The sequence below is a fragment of the Anticarsia gemmatalis genome, chromosome 1 (genome assembly GCF_050436995.1).
Source record: "Anticarsia gemmatalis isolate Benzon Research Colony breed Stoneville strain chromosome 1, ilAntGemm2 primary, whole genome shotgun sequence".
Classification (NCBI taxonomy): Eukaryota; Metazoa; Arthropoda; class Insecta; order Lepidoptera; family Erebidae; genus Anticarsia; species Anticarsia gemmatalis.
The window spans coordinates 12,399,128-12,416,703 of record NC_134745.1 but is presented as its reverse complement, the minus strand read 5'-3'; the positions used below and the strand labels follow the sequence as shown (position 1 = coordinate 12,416,703).

The window sequence follows — 17,576 nt, the reverse complement described above, 5'->3', positions numbered from 1 at the left end:
AGTGTTTGTCAGTCGGCTAGTCCCAAAGGTGGTGTGTGGATTACATGTTTTATAGTGGTACCTAGCCAGAGCACTTCACTTATGTACCAAACAAACTGTTATTAACTCGTCGAATAAAATTAAATAAACTCTAGCTATAAATAGGTATTTTGAAGCTATTTTAATTTAGAACTTAATTGTAAGTTACGTGCGAGGCATCTGTTACATTTACTGCCCTCAATGACTATTCACGGCTTCAATAATTTACGGCAATTTAATTAAATCTGCAAGTAACAATAAACCAGTTTTATCTCCACAGAGCAGTATAAGAGAAAATAAAACACGTTAAAACTCCATTAAAGTGAATAAAATTAAATGCGAATATAAAACGTTTCTCTCATTGCGTTATTTTTAAAAACAGTGCAAATATAAAATCACAGATTACTTTCATTCTACCGAGAGCGGTGGCGGGCAGGCGGCGCGGCGTCTACCGGACATTTCAATTCAATATTTCGTCCGTAATTTGGTTGGGGTCCGCCGACGGCAAGAGATGAGTTCCATTTATTGTCGGAAGCCAAAAAAAATATAATTAAGTTAATATAATTTTGTGGTCTCGTTAAAACGTGGAAAGTATGCGTACGTCCGGATATCAGACGGCTCCCGGAGTAATTAAGGAAGGGGCCTCGCTGATTTGTCGGGGCGCGCGTGTCAAAAGTTTAGAATTTATTAGCGCCCGGGTCAGCGCAGACTCGTGTTTACTTAGAGGCTGAAGCTTCTGATTACTTTGTGTTGTTCCAGTACGTCGCGACCCAAAAACAAGGACATGGCGAGCGCGCGGCACTCGCGCCAGCCTCGACATCCGAGCGACACCCGTCAATCCCCTCGAATAATACCTAACTCACAGTTACATCGATAATTTAGTAGGACGGGCTCTCAGAACGCGTTAATACTCCAGAAGGGGATCTACGTCGTATAATATCTTCGAAGGTATGCCTTCTAATTGCTATTTACGACCCATAAGCTATAAGTCACGTACTGCTATATCCGGATCACGACGTTTCAATGAGGTCTAGAGGAACTGGAAAAAATACCTCCTAAATCATTCAGTAATTGAAGTTCTTAGTTAGTATTCAAACGTAAAGTTGAAAAGTGTTTATATTTATGAAGGTAGCGAATATTCTACAACAGCATGTATCAGAGATGCAAGTTGTTTCCTTTTATACGGCACTCAAGTTGCAAGTTGGTAGATTTGCCTCGTGTCATAAAGATAACTGCAGCTGTAAAAAGTTTTGATTGTAGCACCAGCTGGTAGAAAACTCAAATTACGTGAGATAGGACAAACTACAACACATTCTGTTGTATGAGTTTTTCTACGATGCCGTCAACGAATTGTTTTGTTTAAAGAACCACAGCTGAAAATCTTTTAACCTTACTATGTTGTACATGAATTCAGATCACAATGTTTACAGATAAGTTAAGATGTTTACTGCAATCGTCATTCATGGATTTATAATAAGTTAAAGTAAATAAGCATTAGGTATTGATTTTCCCAAAAAATACTCTTTTCAATGAACATAACCAACGCTTAGAAGTAGAAACTTCAACTCAATGTTTAAAATAAAGATAAACCCTCAAATAAACAACAAGCTCGAGCAAGCATTAACAGCCCCCTTAAGTACTCTTAACACTTGCGCCAAACTGCAAACATCGTTCGAGGAGCCGTCGTTCATCCGTCGCCATTAATCCTTGTTAATGTACCCACTGTACAGGTTATCTGAGTGGCATAAATCGTGCGTTTGAAACAGTCGGTGGTGAGGCAGGCGCGGCGCCGGGACGTCCTCTCGACCCAGACGGCCGGTGCACCGCTGCCGTCATGACCTCTCCGCAAACAATATAAACTGCTAACAACCCAACTAATCACACTTCGCACCTGATCTACGGGATATGCATACTATCACCCTTCGGTGGAAGTTTCACTTTTGCTATTTCGGTGCCTCCATAAATTTCGTAATCCGCTCTCCTCACGTTTTCTCGTGATAAACTTTACTAATTTACATCATAACTAGTCCCTTGTGTGCTCGCACTCTATGATGAACTAAACTTTTAAAATTATGTATTCATTTGCAGTTTCTCATTAAGGGGTGCTATTCAGTTAATTTCCTCATCTCAATTTCTAATTTGCCAGTCCGTCTCCATTTCCCACATTGTTGAATGATATATATTCATGTAACGTACCGCGCTCGCGTCAAACCCTCCCTAATTGCCTGAGCCCTTAACCCTGCACTGCCCTCAGGTCCGTGTATCCCTTTTTTGTCTAGATTGAATGTCTTAAGTACTCTCGTCCCGTGGCTTCAACGAGGTTATTAAGTACAGAGCGCCGAGCGGTCAACAGTGTTCCGCTAAAAATGGAAATTTACGGCAACATGAAATATGAGTGGGGTTTTGTTTATGAGATTTTTAGGACCACAGCTTATGAGTAATATACTTTGAACGCTCGTAACGTAAATCCTTCAGGATATTTGAGATTACACTGAATGTAAAGTCTGATGTGATGAGGTTGTATAATATGACGCCACAGAGATGATACTTACGCGATTGTAAAATACAAAGAAACAGATTTCATTACATGAAGCGAGGACGGAAATAATATTCGAGACCATTTTTTCTTGACAAAGATTTATATGGGACAAAATAAAATAGAATCAGTGGAGGTCGAAAGCGCTAAGTATCCACGTGTGAAGCGACTTTTTCATTCTTCGTTTCGGCGGAAGCAGGAAAGTGACAGAAATAAATCAGAGCTCTTTATAGCGCCTCTGTAGCGACAGACATGTTCATTTCCTATCGTTACATATCATAAATACGTATGTGCGTGTAGGTATTACATGTAGTATGTGTGTAATACATTGAATGTATGTTTAAAAATAAAATAAATCGGAGTTGAATTAAATTTTTAAGTACCGAGGCTTATACACAAAAGCTAATAGAATCTTAAATCTTAAACGACTTCATCGAAACGTTGGGTAACAAATAAAGTATTAAAAAACAACCTAAAATTGTCATTGCATTTAAGTCTCGTTCAGGATTATAGTATTATCAAATTAATTTGAATAGATCTGGTTGCAATAAGTGATATGGTCCATTCTCCATTACCATTATTTATCTGTATTGCATTTCGCGCCATTTTCCCCATAGTGCCATAACAGTGTATTCGCATCCGTAGCGCTTTCCTAGTGGACGCGCGCTCGCTCGCCACTCGGATAAGCCTCGATACAATATGCAGTTTATTTTCTCTTAATCTGAATACAATTAGCTTAATCTCGGCTTTGCAACGCAGCTCCACAGTAATACATATTCTCTTCATTTTAAATATCTGCAAAGGAGAGGTGCCATCAAAGTAGCACTGAGAGAGCCAAAAAGTGCTTACAGTGTTAAATATATACTCAAAGTTGTCAAGGAGTAAAATTTACACATAAATTGGCTCCTCGGTGGAGTTCATTATATTTATCTCTCGAGAAATATATTACGGGATTAAAGCTCTACGAGGTACAAAGAAATTTCTTTCATAACTACAAACTGCCTCTGTACACTCATCTGACGTTTATAATGCAATATCGTAAGTTTAAAGATTTTCCCTCCTTTGTAGGTCGCAAGTTGCGCGGGAAAATATGTAGCCAATAGAAGCTCACTACGTTCTCCCCACAGAATTAGCATAGAAAAATGGAAACGCGGGAAAAGTTGAAGCGAAGTGTTCGCCGAAGCACAAGTTACAATGTACGTGACAATCAAATTGCCAGCACTTAGCGAACAACAAGGTAACGCAATTGTACAAATACGCGCCTAATTATTTATCGACAAACAACTTACCCACACATTCGACTCGACGTTTATCCTCTAATAAACTGTTGGTTTAGCAACTCATCAAACGTTGTTTATGCTCGGAAAATTGCCTATTTCGGTTGTAACACTGTATTAATATCCTAATATTGGACCAAAGAGCATCATTAATTAACTCGACAACCGCTCCCGCCAAAAGTATGCCCTCAGTCTTCCTTTGTTCTCTAATTATGTCATGACAACTTTTGTGACCTAAATCAAAATTCTAGACGGGCTGATATATTTGTTTCAAAATATGATGATGGACAATCTATTTGTACCCTTATTCCCACATGTCAGTTTGATTACACACGTCGAGCCCATCGAGGGAGAGGACAGGTCAGTGGGGGGTGGGGGGTATCAGGTCGAGCAACAGGCGCCGGCTGATCAATGAGCATCCCCCGCGCCGCGCGCCCCGCGCCAATCCACCTGCGCCGCACTTGTTGCGCGCACGACCCAAACAAATGCAAGCCCCCGCACGAGCTAGCCCCGCACTGTTCTGCACTTTATTGCGAACACAAAAGTGCTATAATGGGTGCGCACTTAACGTTGCATTGTTTCCTCAAGTGTGCTCTGCGTGTATTAGGTATTATCTAAGGTTGTATGTCTCCGTGCTGCGGGTGCGACGCCACTATCGGGCCCATAAATGTGTGCCGATAAAGATACGATGATGACCGGCCATTATGCTACCTTTTGTTCGCTTCTATACCTTTTAGCGTTACCGATATCTTCGACAACATAACTTTTGACAATACCCGCCAACTTTACCATTATAGTAGGACAATATGCTTTAAGGACTCTATTCAATCTGGTACTCTATAGTTGTGTGCAGATCGAGACCCGCAGATAACTCGTCTTCTGTTTAATAACTGACCTTCCTGACATACTTAATTGTTAATTACCCGGTTTCCGTTAATACATTTTCCATTAATTTTCCAGCAACACTAGATCCATATAAAAATTAATCAGTCGCTTTAATAAGAACTACTGAACCATAGTCAAAGGAATATTTTCCGCATTCAAAGAGAATTTAATGTGAAAATCGGCACAAAGGCGTCTGAAGCCTTTACGAGTGGAAAAATAAACGGCGAATGAAATCATGCGACAAAATCCACCATTGCCATACTAATTACTTGTTTTCTTTTATTCTTGATACGAATAAAACCGTTTTTATATTGGAATGGATGGTATTTGCGGCACGTAGTTTTATATTAAAACGAGAAAAGCTGTTTTGCATAGTTCGACCGGCTTTTTAATTGAGACGCTTTCATATCGTATCGATACGCTACAAAGTTGGGGATTAACTTCAAACAAGAGTTGTTGTTTGTAATATTTTTCGTTTAGTTTTTTAGTCTGATAACGTTATTCGTTTATTAGAATATCTTTCCGACGCAGTAATTTACTAAAAATGTATTAATAGATAATGTATTTATTTTACAATATTAATATTATTGTAACCGAATTTACTTTTTGATGTGATCTTAAAAGCAGCAATATTTTTGTTAAGATTTGATTCATGAACCATTGAGCATGGGAAGTTATAATTTGTTATTTCTTGAAAGTAACGTTCAAAGGGCCACCACTATCGCAACACTTTGAAACAAGATGGCTAAATTACCCAAACTCGGAACATTTTAACCGAGTTCCAAAACTCTAACTAAAAGTTATTAGAAAACGTCGTTATTGCGTAGGCGTCATACCCTTAACCCTTTCAGGATATGGCGGCGATAAGGGCCCAAGATTACTCAACGTAAAGTATGGTGGTTTGGCCTGAAGTCACGTAGCGAAGTATCATATCTCTTGCTCGCATCACCACGTTGCATAGGAATAATAATCCCTCACGAATTTGGGAAGAAAACCTCATTATTTATTAATTCAGTAATTTTACTGTTTCGTTTATGTTTTTGTTTCAATTTTAGGACGCGTTATGCGGATTGTCCGGCCGAGTGACCTGAGCCCATCGCGTAACGCAATCCGCGCGAAAATCCGCGCCTCGTAAATAGGCCCTTGAGAATAAATCTGGTCATTGTTTTGTCGCAAAATGTCTGCACAAATAAGTTTTTTGTCTCTAAAAGTAGACACATGGAATAATATGGGTCGAATATTTAATGTAGCGTAGAATAAAAATCCCATTTATCCATCATCGCTTTCACAAAAACGCCGCGGTGAAATCAATTTTTTTCGTTCAAAAATAGCCAGTAAATCTAAATTGATTGATTAACTCGTCTGCGTCACAGTTGATAAGCTTTGAAACATGTCATAATTAATAACGAAAAAGGTCTACGTAAATCCGCTCGCGTTAAACTTGGAAGTGGAAATATCTAATTATAGAAAACGATTTTTCAATTTCATCATATTAATTATGTAATTCAAAATCCGTACTTCATGTACTTTTCTGTAAGTTTGATAACCAAGTAAACCACTATAAAATATGTACTTATGTTTTGCAAGCTTATTAGTTGTCTATAAAATTTCGATTTGTCACCGGGCATATAAAAATATTTTTAAATTACCTGCGAACAAGTAAATTGATCAGATACAATGACAGTATATATTTGACGATACGATTGTATGAAAATTAGAAAACATTTAGTGTATTTCTAACTAACGCTCTTACAGGAAACAATAAAATATTTTTTTATAATACTTAAGTAATTAACTAAGACTATAAGCAGCCTTTGCACGTCTTCATAATAAAATCATCTTATTACCCCACAGAAGTCGTAAAACACAGCTAACTATTATCCCTAATAGGTAAGAAATAGATAAACGATATACGCGGCACACTGTCACACAATAACTGTAACATGGCATAATGGAGCATGCGGCTCAACATTGTCCCGACTACAAACTGCAACTAATTGTGTTTATCTCGTTCTGTTTACCTTGTCAAATATAATAACCGTTCGGCTTCATATTATTATTATCAGAGAAACTATTTTGCTGCCATTAAAACAATAACTACAGTATTAATAATAACAGTAGGATGCGACGTTATTGCTGATCGTAGACAACGGGCTATGTGTGAATAACTCTATTATTGTATTTTAGTACCAAAGAGTTCTTAACGACTTCCCAAAGTTTTGAATTGTGTCCGGTAGCTGTCAATAGACGCTCATAAAATGAGACCTAACATAAGTCAGGAAAGATAAAATTTTATGTAGTCTTAAAGTTATAAGTAGAACATTCCATTATATTACAAAAAACTATCTTCAGAACGTCGGAAGCTGAAGTCTTCCAACAAAAATGTTATTCTATCTTAACTGAAACTTCCGCGCACTTTTCTTTTAAACTTTGCAGGCTTCCCTTTAAATTTCTTTTTCAATTTTACTTTGTATAATGTAAGTCAAAACTGCATTTACCGAGGCGCCAAAGGATGCTATAAAAGAATGTAGTAAGCTTGGAATAACGTTGCTAACGCTTTTCAATATACTCGTACGGAGATAAGCATCTGTCGTGTCATGTTTACCTTTTATACCGGGTATAAAAGGGAAGAATGTGAGATGCTTTGTGTAAACAGTGACTTTGATTTAACTTGTATAACACAAACAACATGTTTTACAAGCACTAAAAGATTATTTTAAAGCTTTTTCTTCTTTAAGCTGTATTTCTAGCAAAAAATCCACGTGTTTAGTTCCCTAAGTAGCTATGTTAATGGTTACAATATTTTCTCCTATACAATACTTTAATAACTTTTTAAAACAAATAAATCAATGTCAAGGATAATTTATGCTAGGATACGCATAATACTAACATTGTTAAATAATAATATACAAAACCTCTTATTCATAAAAATATATAAAGTTATGAAAGGCTTGTAAAGTGTTTTGTTTTTTTCACTCCTTAGCGAAATGAAAAAGAGAAAACATATAATAGTAGCTTTATAACTAAAATAGGTTTATAGTGTGTTTATGAATAAGACGGAAAGAATCTTCAAAATAATATCTTCAACAGGTATTCTATGTCTAATAATGTCTATGTTCTATCAATTCGTTTGTACATATGTATTGGAAGTGGAAATTGGTGAACTTAATTGAGTAACGTTCGATTGGGAACAGCAGTCTCTCGGGATGTCGAATGTCAGCAGAGTAGCTGCACGATTGCGTCATGTCAAGTTACATCTGTCTCTTGAGGCTTGTTGTGTGATGTGCTACGACATTTAGTATTAAGAGAAGTTACATGGCCACTTCTGAGACATATTTTTAGTAGTGAATTACATACCAACTTCCTATTGCTTGCAATAGAGAGACGGGGGACTTATAAATCAAGGAAGTAGAATTATTTAACGAATCACTGAAATGATGAAGATTATTTTTTTTATATTTTTTATTTTGTTCTCTTTTCGAGGAGTTGAAAGTGTCGAACCATACGTTACTTCCAATGTTACCCAAAGGAATAGCTCTACAAGATATCTATAGTCTAAACTTCTACTTAATATACCAGTCTAAACTTCTGCCACAGCCAACCGTACGTACTGGATACGTGTTAACATTTCCAAAGTAAGGTTTCCGAAGAGAGATAAAGGTCAAAAACTAGTAACTCCAATGTATGATTTACTAAATAAAATAGTCGTAGCACTACTGAAATGTAGCGTACATGCGTCATCCATCTATTAAGGCATACCCACGCTTTGAGGTTCACCGTCACCGTAACCTTTCTATAGCAACGATCATCCCTCGATCCATACATATGCCGCCCACAGCACCACCGCTACTTCGACTCATTAGCTACTGGCACTATGAAAAGTCTACATGTCGACTTCTGGAATTCTACGACGAATTTCCTTGTCACGAATCATAATATAACTAAAAGATGTTCAAGCAAAGCTCTTTTATAGCTCTATGCATAAGTATTTCTATGAATATTTTTTCTTGCTACCGCTTATACTCCTGGTTGAAATGCTACTTAAAATAGATTAAAAGAAAAGTAAGTCTTTAAAGTGCACAGTTCAGCGTCCAAGGCTATCTTACCAGTTAAAATTAACTCTGACAGTAATCTTAATGTTATAACACAAAGAAAAACAATCTTCTCACAAAATATAAGTAGGTAAGCCTCCATAAACCTTCACACATCTAATATATTCCACATTCAGGCCTAACGACGAACTTATGAGAAACAAACAATGTGGAGATGCAAATTGAATCGATCGATTACTGAATAAAATTTCAGAGTTCAATCGTGTGAGAAATATCTACATACGTAGGCACGCATACATTTGTGTGCTTTACACATGAACTGTTTCGAATAGCGTACAGGAAAAAAAATGGTGAGGCATAATGTCATTCGTTTCCTGCGTTTGATTAATAGCTCTTGTAATGGAAAGCTAGTTATTTTATACATCAATTGAATTTAAAATATAATAGTAAGTACCTAAAAGTAAAAGATGAAAGTCTAAACTCTAAATTTTCTTTTTCGGGGTCAAAAACCTTTATGTAACTATTTATCTACAGGCTGAGCGATACACACCCCAACAACGAAATAGCCATGTAAGAAGATAAATTTAGCAATGAGTGAAGCTAAATTCTGTTAAGTGATAAAAAATTCTTTGAAAGTTATTTGTATTTATGATTGACTTCGAACATTATCATCATTATTCAACTATTAAAGTGACATAAGTATTCAACAGCGAGCCATTACGAGCTGTTTCGATATCAATCGAATAGCCAATATGACCCGTCTTTATTGGGTTTTATTGGGTTCAATACTAGCTATTTGTGTCCCGAACGCTATCTTAGGATAATAAGAAGATACATAAACAGTATAATAACATCTATAAATTCTCACCCGAACAAAATTCCATTTAAATACTGAATTTTAAAACCGGTCTGTATTCGTGTAAATAAATTTGAAAACCCCAGTGGTGTCTACTGATCCAGTTACATTTTAAGCTTCATATTTAATTCATATTTTATTGTTTAACATAAAATTTCAAATTAAAAGTGCTACGCGCTTCAGTTGCTTCAATAATAAAATATTCGCAGCCTCTTAAACTTAAATTAAACGCTTGTTTTAATGCTAGATAGTGTTGCGCAAAGGTAAAATTCATCATTCAATAATTATCATAGTTTCAGAAACTGGTAAATATTACGGGTGCAATGTTTTGGTTGACATTAACGAATGACTGAAACTTTTTGCGTAGGTGTTTACAAGCTAAAGTACTAAATGAGTAGGTACCTCTGTAGTCTGAGGTAGAGTATGATGAAGATGAGGTCTCGGATTTGATTGTCAGGTCCAGGAAAGTGCTATTGGCATTTGCTCATTTCTGCCTTTTCTTATTAACATTCCATTGTTCTCAATGGGTGTAGTATAGCAATAGGCTCGCCTCTATTACATATGACTAACATTGTTAATGGCAAAACATGATGTATTCTATATACATCTGCCTACTCCTTTGAGTAAAACAGGCGCGATTATGTATGCATGTAAATTACCCAATAGGTAAACTATCCCTACCTAATTGTAGCCAGTGTAAAGGTTGAAAATAACAACAACGTTTTTCTCACCAGTAGTGCGATAGAGCGGTGATATTATTTAAAATATTTTATGCTGCGTTTTTACTACACTGCAGTCTCACCAGGCATTCGAATCTCAGATTTTAATGAAGTGGAGTACAAAAATTGCCCAAACAAGGACTCCAACCCAGACCAGACAGTCGCTTACTATTACGACCATAGAAATAGGTAATTAATTAAATCTCAAAAATATAATCAATTTTTTTTTAATTATATGTAATTATCGTTGTCATTGTAAGAATCATTTTATTATACTTAATTATCATTATCATTGTAAGAAACTTCTACGTAGGTAATAAATCGCGCGTTTTTACACGTGTGCATTGCACTGTCATTAGAAGGTTACAGTGTCATGCCACGATGCAAGTTTTGTATTTCTATCACAGTTTAAGAAATGATACTATGTCTCGAAAGATCGAAACAAACGAAATATACTTTTCTATTTCACTGATAACTTTTATATAATTATTGGCTTTGTTTGAGCTAAAAGCCCAAGACTCCATATTTGAATAGTTTTGGTGATGTGTATTCACTAGTCGAATTTATTTATTTTTACCTATCTGCGCTTACCTACCATAAATGACGAAACGACATTTTCTTTGAAGTAATGAAAAACCTTGACGGCTTTATTTTATTATTGTCACTACTAAACAAAATGAGCATTGGCGCAGGCATAATCGACTAAAAGTTAATTGAGACATCGATTCCACCAGTCATCATTCATCACCGCATTAGCCTGACACAGAAAAAAAATGTGAGTGCAGTGAATGTCAATTTTGTGCTATTTTTGTATATAAAATTCCATTTTGTGCTCTCGCAAAAACAAATTTATCATTATCGATAAGAAACATAAACTTGATTATCTAACGCTTAGTTCCTCGTAGCGTAGAACGCGTAAGTCGACCTTGTATTTTAGTACAGCTCTTTCGTATTTGTCGTCGCTTTAGAATAGTCATGAAAAATATTATTGGAAAAAGTTGGCGTGACTCTGCTTCGTTAATAGTGCTCACAAAGCGGAATAGCGAGTTGTTATCGCGAGTGGAAGATCGTGGCGGTGTTAATTACGACATATTGTTGCAGACTCGGACGCGCACCGCTTCGTTTGCGAACAGCGTGGTGTTTCCCGGCGGTGTGAGCGAGCCCATCGACGGCTCCCAGCGCTGGTTGCACCTGCTCGCTAAGTTCGGTTACTCTAAACAAGATTTCCAGGCATTCCACCATCCCAGCGGTGCGATTACGCCGATATTTCAGAAGGATCCCATTCAAAGGTAATATTTGTGGACCTTGACATCTCGTCTGACGATTTTGTTAATAACATACTAAATGATAACGACTGTAAACACGATGTTGTGCTTGCTCAGTTGTATATCACTTGACACATTTTATTATATTGTGTGTTAAATGTTTTCATATTTTATGCAGTGTATTGAATATATGTATGTGTAGCTATTTTGGTATAGAAGATATTTCAACAATTTTAATAATTGTTGTTGGTTTAAATTTGAACATCTATTAGCAAACAATGGTATTATGTAGAAAACAATATCAATGATATAGGTGCAGTTAATAAGTGGTGCACAGATTGTATTGAAATGAATGTGAATCAAGACATTTAATGTGTAATTGTGTCAACAAGAATGTTATCAACGCAGATCTTATAAATTAAGTAGCACATGAACACTAAATATATTGGCCTCTGACTGCGTCACATGCCATGACTGTTATACATGTATACTCTTATTATGATACACTTTATGTTTTTTATGATGTCACATATTATGAACATGTTTGATGATGTTTATGACCATTTTTTATTATGCAAACCTATTAGAGTTCCTTGCACTGGGGTAATTTGGGATGTGAGTAAAGTAGTCTTATAATATTGTAAGTTTAGACATCAATACGGTAAATTTTAGATTAGTTGTTAACTAATGAAATAAATGCTTATAATGACAATTTAATATTATTGAATTAGCTACAATGCATTTGCCAGTGAAAAAGATTGCAACACTCATAATAAGTTTATTCCAGTAGCTATTATTTTCTAAAAACAATTTATTTAACATAAAAAATTTTTAACTATAAGACCTTTAACCGATTCATTGCCACCTTCATTTTCGTGAACATTTCAGCCAGGCCCCATTCATTGGTCGGTGGCTCACCATTTGAGCCATCGGCCTCCCTGAAGGATGACTCAACTGATGAGTCATTGGCTCCTTGTAATGATTTAATGCTTTTCGCCATCATTCGAGCCAGTCTGACAACCAGAAACGTGTTACTGTGTTCTCCTATTCGAATTTGTGGATAATAAAAGTTAATATGGCGTTTCAAGGTAGTATTTGTTGGTTTTAATGAAATATTGCAGAGGTAGTAAACATTTTAGTAGTATTCAATCGTTATTTATTATTGTAATATTATTTGTAGATAATCAGGACTACGACGATTTTACTGAATGTAGCCAGGCAATGTTTACTGATTTCCATGATCAACAAATTGAAGATAAAGAAAATCAAGGTTTTCCAAGCTGTAGTCAATCGATTTTACAAAAAAGTGTACCAAAGAAGCGTCCATTCACTCAATCTCGTAATAGTTGCAATGTAGTTTCTAACAACAGTTCAGATACTAGCATTGAAGAAATTTTGGACTCTGATGAAGACGAAGATAATAAAAGAAAAAAAAAATAGTTTCCATATGAATGAAAATAAAATGAATAATGAGGTCTCTATAGAAAAAAAAAACAGAACATGTTTGCTGTGCAGCAAAAAAATATTTTAATGCATTATTCTCTAAGGATTTGGCAGCAGAATTTAATACCCAAGATGACCCGAATTAAAAAATATTCAAGATGTTTTGCGGCAGTTATACAAAAGGTTTATGACACCTGACTAATAAAAATATTCTCTAAATTGAAGGGCCAGGTCCGATATTCACGGAAATGTTTAATGAGATCTGAAAAATGGTAGTTTAAGTGTTTTTTTTTTTTTAATATCCGTTTTTATACAATTTTGGTTTGACTCACCAATTGAGCCATCGGCCTTCCTAAAGGTTTTTTAATGACTCAACTGTTGAGTCATTGGCCATGAATCGGTTAAACAGTCTTTACTGAAAAAAATGAGTATTATGACTGTAGATCTCAGTAAAGCAGTGACACTATTCAGTTTATTTAACCGCAGTAGTGTAATGGAGGAAATTAACTAATTTGTATAGTACATGCACTCTCAGGTATCCCGCCCACAATATACACCGCAAATGATCTGTTTCTATTTATAGGCACATTGAGCTAAGAATAACTGCTATAAGAGAGACATTTGAAGAGTTGGGACTACTCATCTGCAGTAGACAGCATAAGGAGGAGCGCGACGGGACATGGGCAGGCATCATCGAAGATATTGATGTAGCTTATTGGCAAAATCGGGTAAGAAACGAACATTAATAATGTGTCTAAAGTATTATATGTGATTATAATTGGTTAAGTCAATTTCAAGTTTTTATATTTGAGATTTTGGTTGTTTATTTTTCTAGTTTAGTTGGAAACTTAGTAACTTTGCAGACAATAATAGTGTTAAATTCTTGACTGTTTATTTTATTTTAGCTAAGAAAATAATGTTATTAGAGTTATTTCTTATGTTGCCTTTGTTTTCTGAAAATGTTAGCTAATTTTTCTTTATTATACAACCACAAAAGCAACTAACTGAAGTATCAAAAAATTTTGTTGTTGAAAATATTGCTATAATGGCATTAATAACTGCCTACCTATAGTTTCTTAATTGGTAGACAATTTTAAAATGATACTTACATGACCATTTAATTAATATTTCAGGTAGAGAAGAACCCAGATGACTGGCTAGTACTGTGTGAAGAACACAAGTGCTACCCGGATATATGGTCGCTGAGCTACTGGAGCAACTGGCTCACCCCTGTCACTTTCAAGCGTAGATTCAACACTGCTTTCTTTATAGCTGGTCTAGAGCAGAAGCCCGCTAACATCACTAGTAGTTCGGAAGTAGCTGATATTGAGGTAAGCATCATAATGCTTTAAGTACTCTTTTATTGACTGAATATTTGACAAATAATGTTCTGCACTTTGATGCTTTTGGCTGATAATAATGTAAAGAAGTGGTTGTAAATATCATCCTTATAATAATTGTCCCTTCTTAAGATGTTTGATTATTGTAAATTAAGTGCGCTAACATAGTTTTTGATAAAACAAAGAAACACAGTTGGTCCAGTTCTTTATAATACTAGTATGGATAGCCTTTAAAACAACTTTCTATATAATAGGTGTAGACTTGCACAGTAATTCTTTTGATCTACAAAATGTCATATGTATTGTAGAAGCATTTTACTCATGCAATTATCGAGCCACTTGTCCTTGATTGAATGTATAAATGTCAAGGCAATTTACAAAAGCAATGAAGGGTTACAAATTGTTATGAGATATGATTTCATCATGAAGCAATTTTATTACAACCATTCTTGTCTGCTTTTCAATTATAACATTTTTAGACATAAGTTCATAAGTAATATAATTCTAGCCTTTTCACCGCCAGAGTAATATTGAAAATCGGTGTTCCCCACGCCAAGCAATAAATTCCTTCGTTTATACCTACAAAATAATAGTCACGGGAAAAGTGTATATCGATAAAACTTCGATTAATTTTACGTGTTCTTATATTATGAGTAAAAATTGCATAAAAGTACCACAAAATTTTATTGAATTTCTCCCATGTGTCAACTTTACACTACTCAGTACTCATTACCCAAAAATAACAATGATATACACGAACAATTTGCATAAAAAAAGTACTTAATTCAAATATTTTATTCAAAAAGTCACAGCACTAATCCCAGTTGTGACGACACCTTTTGACGTTAAGAAACGCCACTGGCGTGGTCAGCGCTGCGATTTCAAATTTTGCCGCCTTATATTAGAGATGTACCAGTGTGACCCGCTCCTGCTTAGCACGGGTATTTAATAACAATATTTCTCCACTATTTCTTGAATGTAATATTATACATAAAACATTCCTTTTTAATCATTCTATCTATTAAAAAAACGCATCAATATCTGTTGCGTAGTTTTAAAGATTTAAGCATACAAATATACTATGTAGTGATAACATATTTCTAATATTGAATAACGACAAAAGTAGTAACTATACCTAAAAGGTACAATAAACATAGATAGTACGTATTGGCATGATAACTGTGTTTTTTTGTTAGTCCTACAACATTAATAATACCTTTATTGTTTGTTTAATGTATTCAAACAATAAATTACCTCTAAATCGTCACTCCTTAAAGATTCTGCTTCAGAATATGTAACATCATCTTCTACACCTTCTAACACTCTCAACAGCTCTTCTGTCGTCATTTGACTTGAAGACATTTTTGTGGCGCAGATGGTGTACGAAAAATTTATTATACACAAGAATTTATGTACCTATTATTAATAACGTATTGCAACAACACTACGAGTGTCCAGCAGCGCGGGTGACGTCAGAGCGCGCCGTCTGATTCCGTCAGTGGCGTACGAAGCACTGTAAGGGATTCCGCTAATAGAGATGCGCGAGAGTTGCCACAAAATGATCGATTTGCACTTATTTAGTCATGAGTTTATCACTAGATATGGTAGTTTTATTACATATTTAGGTTTGTATTGAATCTAATTTAAAACATATCAGACAAAAATTTTTTTTTTCAGAAAGGAGTGAAGTATTTCAATTTGTTTTCGAAATATTGCATAAAGTGTTTAGATTGTAGTCCTTTTCCTTGCACATCACTAGTTGACGCGTCTTCACGTCTGTGGCGTGGATTTGCGGGCTAAATTTATACATTTTGCATGATGATTTACTTTGTTTTTTTTTCAGGTACAACTGTCTAATTATTATATGTCTTTGTGTAATAATGTAATAAATATGTTTAGGTAATAATAACAGGAGAAAGAAAACACTTGAAACGTATTGTTGTATGTTTATTTTGAACTATAAAAAAGTGATATTTTTGACGTGCTATCACGTCGATGGCGTCGTGAGCGATTTTCAATTTTACGTCTCTTAACGTCCGTGGCGGTGAAAAGGCTAGACTGTCTATTGGATACTCTTTCACATCTAAAGCACAGAATCGAGTTTGATGAAGTTTGACAAGACCTGATGTCAAACCAAATCTATCCCACAGATACAATAACTAGATCAAAATGTCTATACACGAATAAGGTGACACGGTACAGCTAGTACAGGCTTAAATAGAATCATTATTTCACTTCACCAAAACCAGTTTCGTAAAACTTGTAGCAATGTCATTTGAATTCAATGACTATTTGAGTATCGGTTTATTTAAATATTTTCACATGGAACAAATGTTTGCTTGCTAAATGTTTAATGTACTGCAAGGCTATCGTATACTAGAAATCTTAAGTTATCTTAACACTAAATCTGTGTTGCCTAACTCTATGAAGATTACTGCAAACAATTCAATGATTTACAAAGTATGAGTTAAGATGCTATTTAAAATGGATTTTGAAGACATCAATTCTATGAAGGCCTTAATTTTTTTATACTAAGGTTAAATGAAATGACCAATCATTCAAATAAAATAAATTTATTTCTATAAGGAAACCATGTGGGAAAGTTTTGCCATATGTAAAGACAAATAAATATTAAAATATGTTTTGTTTGTTAGTTTGCTGATCTCGTTTGTAATCATATTTTTCCGTTTTCCAGTGGCTAAGTCCCGAGGCTGTGTTGAAGAGTGATAAGATCCTGTACCCTCCGCAGTTGTATGAACTGACGCGCTTGTCCCATGTGAAGGACATCAAACAACTCATCAAGTTCGCCAGCGAGCGCAGCGGATATGACAGTGTACTGTCCTATCCAGTCATTGTGAAAGCTAAAGATGGCATGTTACATTTATTACCAGGTAACACTATAACTATATTTAAAATTGTGATACTTCTTAATGGTGTTTTTTATTGATGACTCATTTTGTATTAATTCTTTTTCAGGAGATGACTTATACCCTACAAGTGTAGACTACAACGACAATACTATTAAATATATAGACAAAACTGTACTAGAATTAAGAGAAGGCTCTAAGATCATTCATAGAGTTGAAGCACAAAAGGAGTCCAAGCGATTACTGATACAGAACTACAAACCTGAACATCACGTCAACATGGAAGACTTAGTCGTCCCAGCATTTGATACAGTTTAA

General features: G+C 35.3%; 1 protein-coding gene across 1 annotated transcript; it reads left to right on the top strand.

Annotated features, from left to right (window-relative positions):
• The first annotated feature begins 11,285 nt into the window (after positions 1–11,285).
• Positions 11,286–17,576, top strand: LOC142976803 (acyl-coenzyme A diphosphatase NUDT19). Its single transcript, XM_076120373.1, has 5 exons — positions 11,286–11,632; positions 13,635–13,779; positions 14,185–14,382; positions 17,087–17,282; positions 17,368–17,576. The coding sequence occupies exons 1-5, from the start codon at positions 11,319–11,321 to the stop codon at positions 17,574–17,576; spliced, it is 1,062 nt and encodes a 353-aa protein (XP_075976488.1). The 5' UTR covers positions 11,286–11,318.